Source organism: Suncus etruscus, chromosome 9, assembly GCF_024139225.1.
Source record: "Suncus etruscus isolate mSunEtr1 chromosome 9, mSunEtr1.pri.cur, whole genome shotgun sequence".
NCBI classification, from domain to species: domain Eukaryota; kingdom Metazoa; phylum Chordata; class Mammalia; order Eulipotyphla; family Soricidae; genus Suncus; species Suncus etruscus.
Genome location: NC_064856.1, coordinates 81,595,149 through 81,613,437, shown reverse-complemented (window position 1 = coordinate 81,613,437; position 18,289 = coordinate 81,595,149). Strand labels below are relative to the sequence as shown.

Here is an 18,289-nt window from a genome sequence, read left to right as displayed (position 1 = left end):
TGGTAACTGTTTTCTTTCCTTTTTATTTAACAAGTGACTCAAGATATTTTTCCTTCTCCATTATATGCATCATTTTAGTTAGAGATGGCGGTTTTCTTTGGAAAGTCTCAAATATGCTGATTTTAAATTAAAATCATTCTACATGTATAATTTCTTTTCATTTATACTCTATTAAATCACTCGCAGTAACTTGAATTTAGTGCCTTATTGTTAGCATAAGAGATATCCTTCAACTTTCATAGCTGTGCTACTGATTTAATTTATTGTATAGGTGACTCAAACAATGTCAAATAAGAATTAAAGAACTTTTTTGGAAATAAGAGAAAGGCATATAGGATGAGAAAAATAAGAAGACACTAAAAAAAAAAGATGAAAGAGCAAGTGACCATCAACATTTTTAATCACTTAAGATTTATAATTTTTTTCTATTTTGATAGTTTATAGTCATAATGTTCTTCTAAAAATCCATGCTGCTTGAAATGTAGGCTTCCATAGAGACAGCTGTTTATGATCATGTTAAATGATATTTTTTCCATTTGAATGAATAACCTTCCACTATTGCTTGTACAACTTGTATATTGTTCAGAAATAGATGGATCATATAGCCCTTAGAGGTTATTGGTGGATGATTGGGGGGTATTGGTGGATGATTTGGGTATTTCGCTGTTTGGAAGCTGGTTCTTGAGTGTATAAAAAGTATAGAACTATTTATGTTTTATAAACATAAAATCAACTTTTGTTTTAATAGTTATGTCAGAAAATATTAAATTCATCTAACAGTATTATCTCAATATTCACATTCAGTTTAAAAATAATGAGTGGTTAAATTTTCTCATTTTTGAAAATGTAGTGTATACTACAGTGATCTCAAATGACAGCACAAAATCTAGTGGCTTTTTTCCTGGGAGTTTATTTAAACTAGATTCTACAACTTAGTCCCATTTAATTGCTTTCATTAGTAAATGATGGGAGCCTGGGAGTTTGGTTTTTGAAATATGGTCTTGGATGATTTTTAATGCTGCAATCAGATAAAGGTAGTTTGCATTTTCTGTTTTGAACCTAAAAGTGATAGTAATTTTATTTCTTTTAGTATTGAATAAAGAGATTTAAATAATATCTTTGTAGATTATAGGGTTTAGAGATCCTTGAATATTTTTGTTTGAGTATAAAATATACATTCAGCACAGATCTTATGGTGTATATTTATCATTATAGGTTTGAAAATTTATAGAGTCCTGAGGTGATGTTTGAATTTACCAGAATTTACTTTACTTTGATGGAGGATACTATCTAAGAGTGTGAGTTCTTTAGCGATTGAACAGCGCATGACTATACTTTCATTCAGCATCTTGTGTATTAGGTTATTATTTTCTATTTATCATGGTAACTTCCATTCAGGGCCTGAAAAATAACGTTATATATCATTACATGGGGAACTTTTTAATGTAGGTATTTCTGGATTTGAGAAATTGCAAAAGCCCTAGGAATGTCATTATGTCTACAGGTCTTTCTTGTCTATATAAAGGTAAATAAGCAGTTTTGATGCTGAGATCTTACTTTTGCTTCACATCTACTTCCCTCATTCTTTCCTAGTTTGAGAACTTCTTATTTAATTAATTAATTATTTATTTTTTGGCCACACCCAGCAGCACTCACAGCTTACTCCTGGCTCTGCACTCAGAAATCACTCCTGTCTTGGGTGACTTTATGGGATGCTGGGGATCTATCTCGTGTTCGTCCTGGGTCAGCCGCATGGAAGACAAATGCCCTACTGCTGTGCTACCACTTTCTCCCAACTTCTTTAAATGTCAGTGTGTTCACTAAGACCCCCCCGCCATTGCAAAAACCAGGGGCAGTAAAAAGATACCAATCACTTCTTTGATTGGATGTGTTTAGTTTAAAATGCATGTTTGTGTAACATGGGAATCTCAATTATACGATATTAGAGGAATGTATCGATATTGCCACTTTCTGGGGTTTTATTGCAAAGTGTTTTATTAACTAGAACCTTTCAAACTTTTATGGGGAGCCATTTTCTGGCAAAGATTATTTCCATTTTTACACAGTTATTATGTGGCATGCTCATAATTTTAAACTGCTCTTAATTTTTTCCCTTTAGCAGCTTTTCTGTTGTTTGCTAAGAGTATGTAAGTTCCCCTTAAAGGAATTGTTCTCTGCATTAATGTCTCAGTTTTTTTAAATAGAAAAGCCTGAATAGGAAATAAAACTTAGTTCTCTTTCCTGGATAGAATAAGAATTCTTTATTCCAACATTTCCCAACTTTTTTCGTTGTACAAATGGTCTAATAAGTTCTGACACACAGTAGTAAATAATGTGATGTGCATAGCTACTGATGGTTGGAAGTGGGCACCAGCCATCTTGAGAGAACAAAATACTGTTTCACTTGTTGTTTAGCTTTTGATTTACATGGAACTTGGTAAAAGATTGCTGGACATAATTAGGTAAATCATGAGATTCACACAAGATTTTTTGCTTTAAAAAACATTGCCAAATGATGCCTAGGCTTCTGGTCTGCGACCCACACTGTGACAACACTAATTTAGTTTGCTGGTATCCTCTTTTGCTTAATAAAATCATACTGACCACTTGCTCTCAAGCTTACCATGTTTTCATCTGTAGGCAGTATACAGTTTTCAGCTGTATGCTAAAAAAATACTAAATGAGATTATGGGAGTTTTAAGGGTGGAACTACTGTAAAACTAATGAGTTCTCAGTGTGGAAGAAGATAAGAGGAAGAGGAAGAGAAAACTAAAAGATGATTTAGTGGATTAAAGCCCTTTGTGCACAGTTCTGAGAATTCAAAACTTATCATCTGCATGCACCAATGTAATCTTGACATCTCAACTCTCTGGAATTCTCGAAGGTGAGTGAGAGGAGCTAGAGGGAGATGTGAGAATAGAATGGTCACAGTGATTCAACACTATTTGCATTGCAGTTGGTTGAAGCAAGCTAAGGACTATTGGCTGCTTCCTAAAGCAGGGAACACAGGAAAGAAATTCTCAATAAGATCCATGTTAAATACAGAAGTACAATTTTTAGGCAATAAAAATAAAATATTAGTATATTTGGAATCAGTTGTCTTTTTGTCAGTTGTCCATAACTCATGATTTTGAGAAAATAAAAACCCAAAGCAAGACCTTTCTTTTTTAAATAACCAAACTGAAAAATAAAAATGTGATCGGGGCTGGAGCAGTAGCACAGTGGGTGTCTGTTTGCCTTGCATGCATCCAACTTGGTTTGATCCTTAGCATCCCCCATGCCTACCAAGAGTGATTTCTGAGTGCAGAACCAGTAGTAATACCTGAATATGCTGGTGTGACCCCAAAACAAAACAGAGCAAAAAATCAGCCAATATCTGGTCTCTGTTCCCCCCCCCCCCTTTTTTTTTTTTTTTTTGGTTTTTGGGCCATACCCGTTTAATGCTCAGGGGTTACTCCTAGCTATGCGCTCAGAAATCGCTCCTGGCTTGGTGGACCATATGGGACTCCTGGGGATCGAACCGGGTCCATCCTATGCTAGCGCTTGCAAGGCAGTCACCTTACCTCTAGTGCTACCTTCCCGGCCCCTGTTTTTCCCTTTTAATATTAGTGAGTGCATCCAACTTCTGTTAAAAACTAACTTTAAAAAATTAAAATTTGGGGGCCGGAGAGATAGCATGGAGGTAAGGCATTTGCCTTTCATGCAGAAGGGCGGTGGTTCGAATCCTGGCATCCCATATGGTCCCCCGAGCCTGCCAGGAGCAAATTCTGTGCTTGGAGCCAGGAATGACCCCTGAGCACTGCCAGGTGTGATAAAAAAAATTAAAATTTCTTAACTTTAGACACCTCTATTTACAGAGTTGTTCATAATACAGTTATTTCTGGCATTCAATATTCTAATACCAGTCTTACCACTAGTGTGATGTTTCTTCCACCATTGTCACCAGTTTCCCAGTCTCCCTGATGCCTGCCCTTTAGCAAGTATGAATAATTTACTTATTATTGCTTGGTACATCTAAAGGTAATGGAATTATCAGAAAAAAACTTCATTAAAATTATTTTGTGAAAATTGTCAAAAAGTCTCTACGCTGTATATTGCTAGTTGAACATTCTGTTGTTTGCCTTATTTGTTGAGCTTATGTAACTTCCATGATAATTTCACATTTAATTTGGTGTATTCCTACTGGCAAGTCAGTATTAAAATTATGGGAGTCTTGTGTGGTTTTATAGCAGCCACATGTTCCGTGACTTTGAAGATCTGTGTAGTTGGGCTGATGAGCTCATATGGCAACAGCGGCAGTTCATGGGCATGGCTACTGGGACTTCTGGAAGTATTGAAGCATTGAGGGAGGCAGCCAGGCCTGTTTTCAGACCTCCCTGGAGATGTCAGCTACAAAATTAGTGTAACTGAATTTTTGGGTTGTTAAGAGTCTCTGCAGAGATAAATTGAAAAGCAGTGAAGCTGAATCATTGGCATGGTGGCAGTTGTAAGCTCAGCTCCTAGGACTTTATCATGGCAGGAGGGAGGATTGCCTTGCTCACTTCTGAAGAGCCCCAGTTAAAAACTAACTTTTAACTCAAGGAAAGGAAAAGGGAGAAGGGTGGGGGAGAGGGAAGGGCAAGGTCAGGAAGGAAACTGGGGACACTGTTGGCAAGAAGTGTGCATTGGGGATGAGATCATTGTTATAACATTATATAACTAAAACTCAACCAACAATAACTTTGTAACTTCATATCAATGTGATTCAAAAATAAAAAAGCTAACTTGTCTGCTTTTCTTTAGTATCACCCTCTTTTTCTGTTATATACATTTATAACTATATTAAACATACATTTTTGTTATTTTTAAATTAACATATAAATACTATGCTTAAGTATATATATATTTATAGTATATACAAACACATACCATATAATGTATTTCTGCATATATTTACCTATATAATAACTACATAAGTAGGCTCAAATACTATCCCCTAGGTAAACTACTTTTCTGACCATAGTCACCATTGTTTATTTTGTTTCTGTTGATCTTCCTAAAAATAAAGAATATAAGTGATATATAGTGATATAGTGATATAGAGTGATTTCTTTTGTATTTGCCTTTTTTGTCCACTAATGTGTCAATGAGATTTGTTTTATTCTGTCTCTAGTGCTGTTAGTATATATCATGGTATAAAATCACCACCATATTTGTGTCTTCTGATGATTCATATTTGTGTTTTACTTTTTGATGGAATTAAAGGTATAATGAATGTTCTTATTAGTGTCTTGGGGGTAACTTAAACATGCTTTTGATATCTGTGTCTAAGAGTAATTTTGACCAATCATATATTATGTTAGTAGATATTTCCATCCTTTTAAAGTGCTTAAGTAAACTTATCTTTTCACTAACACTGAATTCAGATTCTAGTTGTACCACATCTATAACTCTTTGTTTTGCTTTTTTTTGTTTGTTTGTTTTTGTTTTTGTTTTAGGGTTAAGGCTGGGTTAGGGGTTAGGGTTAGGTTTCTTTGTGTGTTTTTATTCTAAGGCACCATAATGATTTTATGGTATTATCTCATTGTGGTTTGATTTTGTTAAGTCCTTGATGATAAATACCCAACATTGTTCAATGTTACTCCTGGCCCTGTACGCAGGAATTATTTATTGGTGGTACTCAACTGTATGGGATGCCAGACATCAAAACAAGTTCAACCAAAGAAAGAACCTTACCCTCTGTACTACCTCTTCAGCCCAAAATGATGTATTTTTATTAACCATTTGGCTATTTGTTTTTGTGAAATTTCCAATTACTTTCTTTTGGCTTCATTACAATTCACTTGTCTTTTTTTTTTTTTTTGTCTTCTAGGTTAGTTTACTGCAATAACTTACACTGACAATAATTGTTGTGATTAAATTTTTCAAGAGTTTTAAGTGTCTTATAGCAACAGACTAGTCCTTCAGGCTTTTTCAGATTCTAGTAGCTTTTTCAGATTCTAGTAACTGAGATTTTAGATTCCTTACTTTTAACTGTTTTTCATTTTATTCTATTCTAACAAATATTTATAATTATAATTACATTTATTATAATATTATAATATTTAGTTATAACAAATATTTAAATATTCTAACAAATATCTAATATTTCTATTAGGAAACTCTCAAGCACTTTTTGGTGGGAGGAGGAATCCTAGGGGTCAACCTACAGTGCCAGGGATTACTCTCATTACCCTTATTGGTAATACTCATGAGCCCCCAGTTTCATGTCTAGTTGTGCTTGGAGACTTCCAAGGCTGCACATAAAGATATTTGGGGGAACCATATGTGTTTTGGGATCAAACTGATAATGTACCTTAAACCCTGTACTACCTCTCATGTTCTTAGATTTTCTTCATGATTTTTAAATTGTATAATATATTGCATATATTTTGGAGGGGAGGTCATATTGCAGTTCTCAGAGGTTACTCCTAGCTCTGAACACAGAAATTAAACTCCTACCTGTCTGCAGGCAACTATATGAGATGTCTGAGTTCGCACCCAGGTCTGCCACATGCTAGTTCAGAGTCCTACCTGCTCTACTGTTGCTTCAGCCACTGTAAATCCTTTAGTAGATATATCAAGCATTGGTATTTTCTCTAGTGATATCTTTATTTTTATTGATGTTAAGTAAAATTATTCATATCAAGGAGGACTATCTTAATCTGAGGATTTTAGACATTTTTTTTGAGGTTCTCCTTTGTCTTCTCCTTATTTCTCCACTTGTACTTTATTGTTAGTGTTTGTGTAGAAGTCAATTTCCATTCATCTTGTCTTGTTCGTTCCTTCTGAGTCATTTATGTTTTGAGGTTATACACCTGGCATTTTTTTTTTTTTTTTGGTTTTTGGGCCACACCCTGTGACGCTCAGGGGTTACTCCTGGCTATGCGCTCAGAAGTTGCTCCTGGCTTCTTAGGGGACCATATGGGACGCCGGGGGGATCGAACCGCGGTCCTTCTTAGGATAGCGCAGGCAAGGCAGGCACCTTACCTCCAGCGCCACCGCCAGGCCCCTACACCTGGCATTTTAAGATTTTTTTTAAACCAGGGTCACACCTGGCTTATTCTGGACTTACTTATGGTTCAGTTTTCAGGAATTATTCTGGTGGGGCTCAAGGGGACCATACATGGTACATACTATCAAATTGGGTTGACTGTGTGCAAGGCAGGTGCTCTCCCAGCTATACTTTCTGTCATTCCAGAGTGCTTGCATGGAGAGAGAGAGAGAGAGAGAGAGAGAGAGAGAGAGAGAGAGAGAGAGAGAGAGAGAGAGAGAGAGAGAGAGAGAGAGAGAGAGAGAGAGAGAGAGAGAGAGTACGCGCATGCGTGCATGCATGCATATGTGTCTTTGTCTATGTCTGACATCCAACAGTTATTCTTTGCTCAGGGTTCCCTCTTGGTGGGGCTCAGAGTGCCATATGGGTCACTGGAGATAGAACCAGGTCTGCTGTGAAAAGGTAAGTGCCCTTACTAGCTCTGCTATCATTCTGGCCCCTAAGCTCGTCTCACTTTAATTTTTCAGGTGTCAAATTCATTCTGGGCATTACCGGTTTTGCTCTTTTTCTTCTCATTTTATTCTTTGTATGTACCTATATACTCGAGTATAAGCTGATCCGAGTATAAGCTCAGCCCCCTAATTTTGCCCTAAAAACTGGGGAAACTCAGTAACTCGAGTATAAGCTGAGGTAGAAAATGCAGCAGCCATTGGTAAATTTCAAAAATAAAAATATATACCCAAAACAATTACAATAATTGAGGAATCAGTAGGTTAAATATTTTTCAATATTTATTGCTAAAGAAAAACTGTAATCTAATAACAATAACTTTAAAACTTTAAATAAAGTGCAGAAAACTGTAGCTTAACAGATAATCAATCTAAATCACAAAGGTTAATCAAAATCCTCCTCCTCATCTGTATATCCAAACAGAGCTTCATCAGTATCTGATGTGAGGGTATCAGCATAGACATTGTCATCCTCACTGAGTTTGCAAATATCATAATCACTGCTGTTGGTCTCATACAAAGTGCAGAATATTATGGGTTAAATAGTTCAGTGGCATACAGTTCAGTTCAGCTGTCTACCTCTTTAGCTCAGCTGAGGCTTGTAGACTACACTGAAGCACTGTCCCCTCCAGCAGAAGGCTGAAGATGACTGGAGACAACGTGCATTTGATTTGGTGCACAGGCACAGAATCAAATAACCTGTATGACCCGACTATAAGCAGTTTTCGGCACAAATTTCGTGCTGGAAAAACTCGGCTTATACTTGAGCGTATACGGTAATTCATATGTAAAACTGAGGTCATACTAGCAATGCTTGAGAATTACAATTCAAGCGGTACTAAGGGGACCATGCAGTCCTAGGGAAAAGACCTGTGCATCAATTGAAAAATATAAAATAAAACCTTGGTCATTCAGTTATCTCTCTGGTCTCACTAGTGATATTTTAATATATTTTCAAAATATAAACTCTACCTTGGCATTTACAATATCTTCTGTAGAAATGAATTAAAAAAAGCTATTGTTTTCTGTGCTTAGCTATATTCATATCACATTCTAGATGATTGCAAACCCATTTTAATAGAACTATTTCTAAAGTATTTTTAAAATAGTAACTTTTTGAAATTTACCATCAGGCTAATGGTGACAGAGTCTACATAGAACTATGCTTCGTGGTGTTCTGGGGAAAACCTTTCGACTTGTTGGCTATACTATCCAGTATGGTTGTATAGCTCATTGTGCTTTTGAATATGTTGGTGGTGTTGTCATGGTAAGTTTTTATATTCAAGACTAATCATCTTATTACAAAGTTAGTAACTTAATTACACAAGTAAAATCTAAAATTTTGGAATGTAATGAAAACATTTGAGTCAGCACTAAAATAAAATATAAGAGAACCATTTTAAATATGACTTCATATTGTTTCTTACAGGCTCACTATTAATAGTTAATAATAAGAACTTAACATTTATCAATGCTATTTACTGTATTCTGCTCTTTGCTTGATGTTTCTACATGTAGGAACACATTTAATCTTTCTTTCATACTATATAGAATAGTTTTTAGAAATTTATGTGGAGCTGAGAAAAATAGGTAACTTACTATAGGTCTTACATATACATATACTTATATGTGTATATATGTATCATATATATAGTAAAAGAAGATATATATAGTAATAGAAGACCTGGAATTTTAGCATATTTCTCCAATTTTCAAAACCTATTCTTTTTAAACTCTGAGTCTCTTGTTAAATTATTATTCTTCCTGGTATCAATATTAAAATGAAAATTTGCTCTTCTGTGAATGATGTTTCTTAAGATTACATCATGAGTGTGCAGGTAAAAAAGTTACATCATGAGTTTATCAACCATGTCTGTATTAGCATTATATAAATAAATTTAACAATGTGTTCAGTGAGTTTATGAATTATTTTTTTTTTTTGCCATACCCAGTGGTGCTCACGGAGGGTTATATATGGTGGTTAGGTGGTTAGAATATACTGGGCTTAGCCACGTGCAGGGCAAATCCCTTACCCCCTACTATCTCTGCAGTAATCTTTAAGATTTGTTGGGAGGTAGCAATATTTTTTAAAATTAGGTTTGCTCTAATAAATTGTTATTGTATCACCACAAGTTGAGCTTCAATAATACAAATAAATATATTCAACTGAAATTACTTCTTTAATTTTTTAAACTTATACTATATTTTCTAGTGACTACCAAAGTAGCGAACAAATTTTCATATGATATGTGTTATTTTCACCCAATTAGAAATATTTGAGTAGAAATCTAAACATTAGTTTAGTAAATGGAAACTATGTTTTTTAACTGGTAATGATCATTTAATATATATAGTATTGAGGAACATATGACACTTTCTGGTATGAAAAGTTTTTATGGATGTGTCATTATGCCAGCATTCTTTTGTAGAAAAAGTAAGTTATAGCTATATAAATGATTAAGCTTGAGAAGGCTAGCATAAATTTATTGAGAAGTCCAATAATACTTAATAGATTATCCTCATGGGTCCTGACTAATATTTTATAATTGCCATTGATTTACTAAGTATTCTTTTTGGACAACTTTATGTCAGTGTAGTCCTTTATCCTTGGTCATACAGTATAGCTAGGAACAAGCATTGAATTTCTTGATCTTATGGAGTGTACATTCTAAAGGTTGCTGATATTTGGAGACTATTATCTTACTTATATAATATATTCCAAGTAAACCACATGTAATATATTTGTTTGTTCCCAGACTTTGTCATTCTTCAGAGTTGCATTTATCTCGGAACTGCAATCTGGGAGCAGTTAGGAGCAGCCTCTAGGATTAGAGTATTTGCTTGATTCTATTAAGTCTGTTCAGATTATTTATGATAAATTTTAAAAGGTTTCTTGTTCATATTAGTAATTACCTCTCTTTTCAGTGTTCTGGACCATCAATGGAGCCTACAATTAAAAATTCAGATGTTGTCTTTGCAGAAAATCTTAGTCGACATTTTTATGGTATCCAAAGGTAAATTTTTCTCAATGCTGAAAACTCATATACTCATTGTTAATTCTTTTCTAAATTTTATTTTTAAAATACGTTTTTGTAACTATTTATATTATTGACCAGCTAGATAAAGTTTCGACCCAAACATTTTCTCTATTACAGTAGTTTTAATTTTACCTCTAAGCAGAATATTTGAAGTCATTGTGTCCCTTACATTATGGTCCCAAATAAATAGTTGTTCCATTTATAAAGTACACTTAAACCTATTATGTTTTTTTGAAGGAGAGGTAATGATCATAGAATGTATTATCAAGAACTGGGTAATTAGGATACATATTACATATTCAAAACAGGGACTTGTTTTTTCCTTTATTTTGTGTTTTGAACCATTCCCAACAATGCTCAGTCAATCAGGCTATCTGTTGAGTGCTAGGGCCCTGTAGTTTGGAGATCTAATCCAAATTAAGGGTTTGCATTTAAGGCATGTGCCCTGGCCTTGTATGTCTCTATACACTTTGAAGTAGAAGGGGAATTTTTAAAATAATCTCATATGAGACAGGAAATATAGTATCCACTTCACTTATTCAGTGCCCACCCCCATTTGCTTCCTACCCACCATTATGCTTCTATGAGACTTGCTTTCTTCCTTGAGAGGTGCTTTTATATATATACATACAATATATAAACTATATATACTTTATATAATAATATATAATATTATATATGATGTGTTATATAAATAATATAATATATAAATATATATTTAATTCGGTGACTGTGACAATAAAAGGTTATTTTGAAATTACAAAGGTTTTTAAACAAATTTTTCACTGTTTATGATATTATTGCTGATAGGGTTTCATCTGTAATACTTTCAAGTACCACCTTCCCTCCTCCCAGTTAATACTTCCCTTTACCATAGACGTTGTGCCCTCGATGTCTTATCCTCCAGTCTCCTCAAGTGGCAGGTTTCCTACTAATAGTTATCATGTTCTTTGTTTCTATTATCTTTGGGAGTTCCTTATTTCACCATTATGTTTCTTTATATTCCATATCTGAGAGAGATAATTTGTGTTCTCCCTCTGACTAACTTTACTCAGCACGTTACTCTCCAGATCCCTCCGTTTAGCAGCAAATTTTATGACTTTATCGTTCTTTTGGCCAAGTAATAGTAAAATTGTGTACATGTACCTGTTTTTTTTTTAACACATTCATCTATTCTTGGATACATGGTTTATTTCTGTGTATTCGCTATTGTAGATAGTACTACAAGGAACATTGGGATTCCAGTATATTAATTTCTGCTATTTCCTTCTTTCTGTATGCTTTGGCCTTTTTGTTGGTCAGTTTCCAGTTTCTTAAATTACTCAGTCAATTTTTTATGTGAGCCCTTTATTCCTTCCTGTGAATGGTCGCATAGTTGTAAACTTTCTTCCTAATACTGCCTTTGCTGTATCCCACAATTTCTGGTAGGTCATGTCCTCATTCTCATTTGCTTTCAACAATCTTTTAATTTCCTCTTACCCACTCTTTGTTCACTAATGAGCTATTTACTTTCCAACTGTTTGAGTTAATTCTCCATTTTTTAATTAAGTTTTCTTTCATTGCATCAAGGTCTGAGAAGATAGTCTGTATGATTTCTATCTTCTTGACTTTGTGGAGCAATACTTTGTGCCCAAGCACATGGTCAATCTTGTAGAATGTGTAGAATTTGGCTTTTTGAATATGAAAAGCCCTACATAAATCTACTAAACCCCTCTCTTCCATTGTTCCTTAAAAGCAAGTATCTCTTTACTGAACCTTAGTATAATTAATTGGTCAATCAAGAGGTGACAGAGCAGTATTAAAGTCTCTGACTACTTTTATGTTGCTATCAATGTCTTTCTTTAAATCTATTAGCAGTTGTTTTATGTATGATGGTGCTCCCTGTTACATGGATATATGTTTAGAAATGTAAGTTCTTTCTAATATACATATCTATTGATCTATTGTAAAAATGCTGTCACATAACATTTTACAGCCTGAAGTCTTTATCATCTGATACTAGAATGGCCATTTAGGCCTTTTTGAGGGAGCTGCTTGCTCGAAGAATTCTCTCGATCTTTAACTCTGAGTTTGTGTGTGTGGGTTGTAATAATATCTTTATTTAAGCACCATAGTTACAAACATAGTCATAGTTGGTTTTCAGTCATAAAATGTAAACCCCCCCTTCACCAGTGCAACTGCCACCAATGTTCCCATTTCCTCTTTCCCTACTTCCTGTCTGTCTTTGAGACAGGCATTTCATTTCTCTCACTATCATTGTCATGATACTACTTAGTGTAGTTATTTCTCTAACTACCCTCACCTCTCTTTGTGGTAAGCTTCATATCATGGCTTGTCCTTTTGGTCCTTATCTCTATTGTTTCTGGATATTATTACCATACTCTCTTTTATATTTCTTAAATCACACAGATGAGTGAGACTATTCTGTGTCTGTCACTGTTCCTTTAATTTATTTCACTCAGCATAATAGTCATCATGTCCATCCATACATAGTCAAATTTTATGACTTTGTCTTTCCTAAAAGCTTCATTGTATTATTCTATTGTATATATTTTATATATTACCTATCTATCTATCTATCTATCTATCTATCTATCTATCTATCTATCTATCTATCTATCTATCTATCTACCACAGATACTTTTGCCACTCATCTGTTGTTGGGCACCTGGGTTGTTTCTACATTCTGGCTTTTGTAAATGGAGCTGCAATGAACATAGGCACGTGGAGGGCATTTTTTGTATTGTGTTTTTGTGTTCCTAGGGCATATACCTAGAACTGATATAGCTGGATCATATAGGAGCTCAAATTCAGTTTGAGGAATATTCATATTGTTTTCCATAAAGACTGGACTAGATGGCATTCCCACCACCAGGGAATGAGAGTTCCTTTCTTCCTACACCCCTGCCAACACTTGCTGTTTTTGTTCTTTGTGATGCTCCTTTGAATGTAATTTCTTTTTTGACCTTGCTGCTTTCAGTATTCTATCCATATTTGTGGTACTGTTAGCTAGTGCTTTTCAAGCATGCAAGATTTGGTTGCATGCACTCTTTAGCTCTGGGAGTTTATCTGCAATGATGTCCTTGACTGTTGATTCTTAATGGAAATTTTCTTTCTGGGTATCTGGGACTCCAATGCTTATTATGTTGTTTCTGTTGAGTTTATCAAAGACTTACATTTTTGTCTGTTCACCTTTTTTGAGTATTTTTTCCTTTGTCTGATCATTTGTTTTAAGGCTCTTTTCCAACCTCTTCTGTTGTATGGAGTTGTTATAGCTCTCATCTTTCGGCTCACTGATTCTGTCCTCAGATGCTCTTATTTGGTTGAAGAAGTTTTTCTGTGAGGTTTTCATTTCACTTATATAGTTTTTAAGTTTTGTTATTAAAGTTTGGAGTTTTCTTATTTCTAGTTTCATATCCTCTTGATTCTTATTTGTGGTTTGTTTAGTTAGTTTCATGTTTTCTTTGAATATCTGAGTATCCTCCATATTTCTTTTCTGAAGTCTTTATCTGAGAAGTTAAATAGGTGGTTTGCACTCTTCAGGTCATCAGTGCTGCCAACTTTATTCTCTATGCATGGTGGATACCTGTGTTGTTTCTTCATTGTCATGCTTGCAGTGTGATATTTTCTATGTGTTGTGCTGGGGTTCATTGACTAATAGAAATGCTTGGCCTCACTCTTCTGGCTCTGATCTTTAGGTGCTGGATCAGCTCACCTTCATTGACTTGCGTTCTTTAGACTCTGCTCTTCAGGGTGAACCAGGCTCAGCACTTTGGGGCAATTTGCTTCTGGACACTGATGGATTGGCGTGGCACTCGAGTTGACGTGTGTGCAGCTGGTGGGGAGTGAGCTCCACCATTGTGATGCAGGGTCAGTGTACCTACGTTGATGTGTTTTTCTTGTGTTCAGCTCTTCATGACAATTTGCATCCTGGTACCACTAGTGTTGGGATCTCTGAATTTGTGTTGGCTCTGACTATTCGGTTATATTTCTTGCAGGTAGCAGCATATTCAGTTCAATTTACTATCCATCCTGCCTATGTCTCTTTCATTCTCCCTCTCTGTAATCTTGATCAGTTTGTTTTCAGTTGTGTTTTTAAAAGAAGATTTGTGTAATTTATATCAGATATGCAGCTGTTAGTGACATAGAGCTTTTTTCTGGAGGAAAAATAGGAGTATTTTTTGCATTGCTTAATTTTATTTATTTATTTAAATTACCCACTGTACTGTCACTCTGACTCTTAATTTTACATTTTTATATTTTATTGGTTTGTTTGTTTTCCACTTTTAAAGATCTTTTTCTTGTTGTTTTATTACCTGTAGATTATTACCTCAAAGTATGGAGTCATGGCTTTCAGATATAATCATACACTTAGTTTCATATGTATAATATGTATTTGTATGTGAACATCTTTGTATGTGAACATTTTGTTTGGTCATGTTTTTTCAAAATTTTGTTTAAATAATAGTTTTAAAACATAATAGTATAGCTTGTCTATATTATAATTTAATATACTATAATTTCAGAATTTTCTTAGGGTAATGCAGATAATGCTTTTTTACCTTTATGCCTTAAGTTGTTGTTGTCCAGTAAACTAAGTGGATGAGCTAAAAATATTGCTTAATTTGATGTTATTTTAATTTTAACTTTAGTTCTAATCATCTGAACACAGAGCTAACACGGTAAAGAACATATATAATTCTTAAGGAATTATAAGTAACTTTAGGATATTCTGTTATCTTTACAGAATAGTTTTCTTGATGAATTTTGACTTGTTAAAGTCGATCACAATTTCTTAAATCTATTATGGAATGTGTAGAAAATACATAGGATATTCAGTATGTGAAATGAAAAAAAGTAAATGACTTTGTTTATGCTTCTTTAAAAAGTAATAATAGCAGTGCTATGTATGAGTTTAAAACTTGAAAATAAGTGATATCTTTTACTTTTTCTTTCTCAGAGGTGACATTGTGATTGCAAAGAGTCCAAATGACCCAAAAGCTAATATTTGTAAAAGAGTAATTGGTTTGGAAGGAGACAAAGTCCTCACAAATAGTCCATCAGATTTCTTCAAAAGCCATAGTTATGTAAGTAACATTTAAATGTTTTGTTTATATCATAGTTGATTAATATTAACTGATCACACTGTCAAAAATACCTTTCATATTTTGACTATATAATAAAATATTGCATTTGTACAATCAGATTTTGTGTCAATAATAGTTTGATCTCTCTACTTTCTTTGAAAACTCTATACCAAAACTTAATTAGTAATCGTTGTAGGAAAATTGCCCAATGGGTGCAGATATATTGTATAGAATTTTAGGAAAAATAGTATAGTCTTAAAGTGTGTCTTGCAAGGAATTTATTATAGAGAGAAAAATATTAACTGCATAGAATAAAAATCTAGCAGATAGTGTCTTAGCTGAGTGATTAGGTTAGCTTCACCAATAATAAGACATGCCAGCAATCTGTAGTTCTTGAATTGAATTTACCATTGAGGATTCATTACTTTTGTGGCATTTTTGCAGAAGAAACTATCATATCAGATTGCTTAAACATGAGAATACATCAAACAAATACTAATTGAAGGCTTTTTAGCAGCATGGTTGACCACTGCTGTTCAAAAATGTTAGTTTCACAAAAAGATTAAGTAAAGACTGAGAAACTATAGTTCTAGATTGGGAAGGAAAAGAGAATTAATCAAAGGTAATTCTGTAATTCTGTAAATCTGTAATTCCCACTTAGAAAGATTTTCACTGAAAACCAGCAGTTTTCTCATTCATATTTAGCCTCCTCTCTGATCATAAACTTCCCAACGAAAATTAGCTTTTTTTTTTTAACCTTTTTTCTGTTTCCTCAAGTACTTTTTATCTCCAGTCTTGCCACATCCTGCCTATTTTTTTGTTATTTGAATCTGGATTTTACAAATACACAAAACAAGTTTTACAACAGACCAGAACCAAAGGACAGACATAAACTAGAGTACTTAACCTCTTCTTGAGTGCCAGGAGGTAGTTGCTACTTAATAACAGGTTGCCAGTCATGAATATAAACATAGTAATATTTGTAAAAAATTTCAGAAAGATTTGCATGGACATCATTAATAATGTAGCTGCATTAAAATAATAAAATGTGAGGGTTGTAACTTGAAGTATATATATATTTTTCAATGGATTTTTTAGAAAATTAGATGAATTATTATAGTTTGATTTTTAAGTCCTATTTTAGATTTTAGAATAGGAATTGTATATATATATATATATTTTTTTTTTTTATTTGTTTGGGGGTTACACCTGGTAGTGCTCAGGGTTTATTCCTGTTTCTGCACTCAGAGTTCACTCTTGTTGGTGATCAGGGGAACATATGGGGTACAGAGGAGTGGACTTGGGTCACTTGCAAGCAAGGCAAGTAAGTACCTTGGGTACTTGGGTCACCTTCAAGCAAGGCACTATACTACTCCTCTGGTCCAGTGAAATTGTTTATATCTTTGGCCTAGTTTACTTCCTTAATCACTTAGAATAAAGTAATAATGGAGAATGAAGAGCAGATATGATTTATTAGTTCATTTCTCCAGTCATACGATTGCTATAACAACTTATTGAGAAGAGTGACCTCTTGTTTACTTAGCATATATTCTTCTGAATTTGTATTTAATTTTTGCTCTTACATTTTTTTCATTATTAAATTAATTTATTTATGATGTACTATCTCTATCCCCAATATATATATATAATGTTAAATTGTCTTTATTATTAATAGTTTATACTTAAATTGAGTCTGATTGTTCCATAATTTTGGTCAATAAAATATTAATTTATTTACAATTCTTATAGGCTCTGATTCAGAAATACAAATATTTTAAATATTATTAGAATAGTTACTTGATGTTGCCAAACATGTTGGAAATGTTAGTGTGACATCATGTAACCATTATTTTTTCTGATTCTGGAAAAATATTCAAAATGTCAGGTTTTCATATAATGATTTTACCTTCAGGAGACTCATATCATGGGCATTCTGTCACTTCTAAATTGCTTTAGCAACTAGAATACCTGAGACTAGAAATAGTTTTATCAGTAGACAGAACAAAACAATGAATGATAGGATCCACTCCCTACATAGTTAAATATCACATTATTGTTGTAGTTTCTGTTTTATTTGAGGTAGTTATTAGAGGAGGCAGAGCAGAACAAAACAGTTTAGGTGAAATCTCGTCTATGAATTCAAAGAAGACAACCAGTAAACTAAAAGATGTAATTTTGTTTTTGAATGTTCTTGTTAAGGAAAACATTCCTTGAATATTTATGTTTGGTCAATGAAAAAATTATATGGATAAACACATTATCATTTTATTTAAGCTACATTTTTAATTTTGATTCTTGTTTGTAAGTATACAATATTGACTAGCATGTATTATATACCTTTTCTGTGTCAGATTTTGTTGAAACTCTAAACAAGGCTTTTATTGTGCATTCATAACAAAAATAAGGTTGGTAGAATGTTTTTTTTTTTTATTTTGTTTTTGTGCCTTATCCATTGAAACTTGGGAGACCATATGGGATGCCTGGGATCAAATCGGTGTTAGCTGTGTACAAGGCAAATGTCCTATTTTTTGTGCTGTTGTCTAGCCCCACTTTACCCACTTTTCACAGTGAGAGTAACAATTCAGTTCAAGCACAAGTAGCCTTTATCCAGGACAATTTGCTATTTCTATGTCAGTACTACTA

At 33.8% G+C, this 18,289-nt stretch overlaps 1 protein-coding gene across 1 annotated transcript in view; it reads left to right on the top strand.

Moving 5' to 3' along the window:
• IMMP1L (inner mitochondrial membrane peptidase subunit 1) overlaps window positions 1–18,289 on the top strand; it is a 76,276-nt gene that overhangs the window by 42,388 nt on the left and 15,599 nt on the right. Inside the window, exons 3-5 of the mRNA XM_049780103.1 lie at window positions 8,655–8,788; window positions 10,447–10,535; window positions 15,520–15,646. Coding sequence (XP_049636060.1) covers window positions 8,684–8,788; window positions 10,447–10,535; window positions 15,520–15,646 — 321 coding nt within the window. The 5' untranslated portion in view covers window positions 8,655–8,683. The remainder of the gene's footprint in view (window positions 1–8,654; window positions 8,789–10,446; window positions 10,536–15,519; window positions 15,647–18,289) is intronic.